General features: G+C 44.5%; 1 protein-coding gene across 1 annotated transcript in view; it reads left to right on the top strand.

Moving 5' to 3' along the window:
- Positions 1 to 4,047, top strand: part of TECPR2 (tectonin beta-propeller repeat containing 2) — an 83,104-nt gene that overhangs the window by 28,948 nt on the left and 50,109 nt on the right. Inside the window, exon 4 of the mRNA XM_005884108.2 lies at positions 2,828 to 2,959. Within this exon, the coding sequence (XP_005884170.1) occupies positions 2,828 to 2,959 (132 nt within the window). The remainder of the gene's footprint in view (positions 1 to 2,827; positions 2,960 to 4,047) is intronic.

Raw genomic sequence — 4,047 nt, 5'->3', positions numbered from 1 at the left:
ATTTTTAAGGATATATTTCAAATAAAATACAAGACATTCATTTAATAGAATCAAATCTATCCTCTAGATTTTTCATGAGACAAACTAAGATTAATATTTTAGTATTTTGTCATTTTAAAATACCTAGATATTTAATAATTTTTATTATTTAATTCAGCAAACTCCGAAGTTTTAAGTTACCAGAGACTTTGAAAACTATGTTTAGTCATATATAATTACCACTGAAAAAGATTTACCATATACCTTTCATTTTAGTTATGTATATTTTGCCTTAACAACTTTGAGATTTTAAAGCCAATTATTATTACCCAAGGCATTTTCTTTGGCAAATTCTGTAACAGAGATAACTTACTGACTTTGAGTGGCTTTAATGTTAAAGTATTATTTTATTTTATTTTCCTTCATAAAAACAGGAGTGCCCCCCCCCCACCTGTGAGGCAACCTTGGAATGAGGTCCATTATTATTCAAGAATTACCCATTATTATGGAAACACTAATCTTATTGCACAAACCCAGCCTGTATATTTTTTTGTGTCACCTTTGTCATCTTTTAAAGAAAAACAGTCTGGGGCCTATTCTATAGCATCCGTGAAGAAATGGGGCTTGGGCCAAGAGGCCACCAAAATTGGGCGGGGTGCGCCTTCTCTTAAGCTAGCCTTTTTCTCTTCATGGGTATAGAAATCCCAGACGCATCCCTAAATTGTGAGAAATGTCTCATCCAAATTTCAAATTACGGACTGGGAAATAAAAGCGTGGCGAAAACGAGACTTTTAATAACACTCCCGAGAGTGGGCGTCCATTTTACAGGATCACCAAAGACCTAGTAATTAATGGCTGGGGCCTTTTTTAGTTACCTCCCTTTGTCTAGAGCAGCGGTTCTCAACCTGTGGGTCGCGACCCCTTTGGGGGTCAAACGACCCTTTCACAGGGTCGCCTAAGACCATGGGAAAACACATATATAATTACATATTGTTTTTGTGATTAATCACTATGCTTTAATTATGTTCAATTTGTAACAACGAAAATACATCCTGCATATCAGATATTTACATTACGATTCATAACAGTAGCAAAATTACAGTTATGAAGTAGCAACGAAAATAATTTTATGGTTGGGGGTCACCACACATGAGGAACTGTATTAAAGGGTCGCAGCATTAGAAAGGTTGAGAACCACTGGTCTAGAGAATTTTCCTAGAACCTGTGTTATGGGCCACACATATCACTCATATTCTCTCTCCCCACCCCCACATCCTGTTTGCTCTGAGGAAATTTAGTAATGGCCTGGCCACCTACTGTTTCTTTTCTGTGAAGATAAAGGCATGCTTAATAGACTAACAATAAACAAATTAAACCAAACAAAAAAGACAGATAAAACAATAATCATTAGACAAGCACGCATAACACATAGACAAGACTTAATAAATCAGAGTTATTTTCATGGATCTTTCCGATGTTTTACATGGCCTGGGACTTACAGCCAGAATGCGGCCTAGACCTCAGCCTGTTGTTCACAGATCTCACCCTATCCTGCTCTCCACAGCACTGACTGGCGTCTAGAGTTGTTTTAGCTAAAACCTGCCCGTCCAGAGGCGTCATGTGGTGATTGTCAGACAGAGCATCAGAGCCCTTTGTGAAAGGACTCTTAGCCCCTTGTCTCCAGCTGGGGAGCCTCCCCCACCAGAGGCGGAGGGTCTGGGGCCTTAGGTGTGACAGACTGTTGATCCCCAATACGAAGTGGGCATAATGCAGTCAAACAAGAGCCCACATAGTTAAAGATGACCAGGGCACTCGTTTTCCTTGAGCCTGATTTAAGAGAGGACCTTTTGACACCTTAATTCCTTTATCCTTGAGCATGCAAGCTAAAAATGTACAATGATGTTTTTGCCTTTTACTCAAATTCTTCCCCATTATGACCTGGCTGAAATCTAAACGTTCCTGTTCACTTACGGTCGCGACTCCGAAGCTGGCACGGGCTTTGTGTGCGGTGAACTTCCCCATCTTTCCGGTCAACTTCCCACCTTTCCAGTGAATTTCCACTTTTCCTTTTTCACTTCATTTTTTGCTTAGGCGACTCTTCTCCTCCAGATTCCTATTGGGGTGCCAGATGCCGCGTTCAGAATGGCTAGGGTTCAGGATCTGATCTTTCTTTGTAGTCCTCAGATTTGTACAGTCTTAAGAAATTTAAAATTGCTTCATTGAGCATTGTTTTAGAGGTCCCTTTCCTGAGATCCTCAATTTCCCATGTTTTACACCTAGCTGCTACCAAACCTCGCTCCCTACCCTACTTTCACTTTCAGCACGTGCCTCATGGGAGCGTCCTTTCACCTGACAACTGCAGTTCCCCCAAACTCAGGTCCCTGTTCGGGCACCAAATGTGCCGCGCCAGCACAGCCAGGGAAAACCTGAGCGGGGGGCGGTGAAGGATCAGAAAAGACAAAGAGAATACAGCTGGAGTAGGTGGATCTCTGACACAGAGAGACCCAGCCTGCAAGCCAAAGCTTTATTTTATAGTCAGAGCACAAAAAGCAAAACAAGGCAGTGGTCAACATGTTTACAATGCTCTTGTGTTCACCTTGTTTTGGCAGCACTTGCTGCACCTCCCACAGCCCATTAGCTACCTAGGAGGGCTGTGCCCTCCAAGCTGGGACTTGTTTGTGGTCCTGCCACAGGTCAGTCTGAGGCTTGACCCTATAGCCGCTCCCTACACATAGGCAAATGGGACCCAGCTCCCCCATAAATGGGATGGTTCCGTCCACCTTGTCCCCAAAGCTCCACCCCCGTGCTTATCCTTCCTGTCTTCTGTGACTGTGACCGTTTCTTCTAGCTCCGGAGATTTGATGTCACTGGGATTCACAAAAACAGCATCACAGCCCTGGCCTGGAGCCCCAACGGGATGAAACTGTTCTCTGGAGACGACAGAGGGAGAATTGTCTATTCCTCTCTGGACCTAGACCAGGTAAAATTATGTTCAGAAGCACCGCTGGCCTGGTGTTTGGGGAAATGATGTTCATCATTGCATTTTTAGTTAGTCACCGTGTGTTCTCCATCATCATCCTGTTATCTCAATTGTTAGTAACAATTTCTTTCAAGGACTTTTCTAATGTTTCATGAGCCTCTACTTCGTGATGAAAGAGCCATGGCCTTTATTTGTACTGGAACGTCCACTTTTTCATTCTCTTGTCTCTTCTACTAAGAAAAGAAGCCACTGTCGTTCCTAATTCCTTGAGGGTTTGTAGGAACGAGGTGATGCCCTCCCTAGTCAGCTGGACAGAGGTCAGCGCTTCCAGTGGTGCACAGCTCACCCCTTGCCCAGCCCTGCCACTGTGAGATGACCAGGTCCAGCCCCACCCTCACATTTCTGACTTCATTTAATACTCCAAGAGTCCCCTGAGCTGTGTTCTCACCCCCGTCAGTGGAGGAAACCACTCCAAGAGACACAGTCAGCAGGGCGGGACCACAAGCTAACTCCTGGCGGAGCTCAACTGCAGACTGAGCTCCCGCCGCCAGCCCGCCTTTCCCCCTGCACATTGGCCTCGTGCCTGCCTGCCCGGCTGGTCAGCCCTCCGAGGTGGCACGGCCCTTCCATTTTCTTATTTGTAGCCTTCACGCCGAGTGCGGGGTAGGACTTCAGCAACTACTAGCAGAATGGCTCTGTCCCTCGGACCCAAGACTGACTTCTGATAGGTACTCTCCAGCAGCAGCTCAAACTGTCTGGTCTCAGGACCCCTTCACACTCCTAAAATGGGGACCCAAAGTGCTGTTTTTTGTATGAGTTCTATCTCCTCAGTGCACTGTGTTAGAAATCAGACCTGAGAAAGTAAGAAATATTTATTAAATTTATTTTTAATAATAATAAACCTGGAGGAAACCAAGATGGCGGCATAGGTAAACACCGGAAATTGGTGCCTCCCACAACAAATTCAAAAATACAACTAAAAGACAAAACGAACATCATCCAGAACCACAGGAAGGCTGGCTGAGTGGAAATTCTACAACTAGAAGGAAAGAGAAAAGCACACTGAGACTCAGAGGAGGTGCGGAAGT

Source organism: Myotis brandtii, unplaced genomic scaffold, assembly GCF_000412655.1.
Source record: "Myotis brandtii unplaced genomic scaffold, ASM41265v1 scaffold819, whole genome shotgun sequence".
NCBI classification, from domain to species: domain Eukaryota; kingdom Metazoa; phylum Chordata; class Mammalia; order Chiroptera; family Vespertilionidae; genus Myotis; species Myotis brandtii.
Note: the sequence above shows the minus strand (reverse complement) of the source record. Positions and strands in the feature narration are given on the sequence as shown.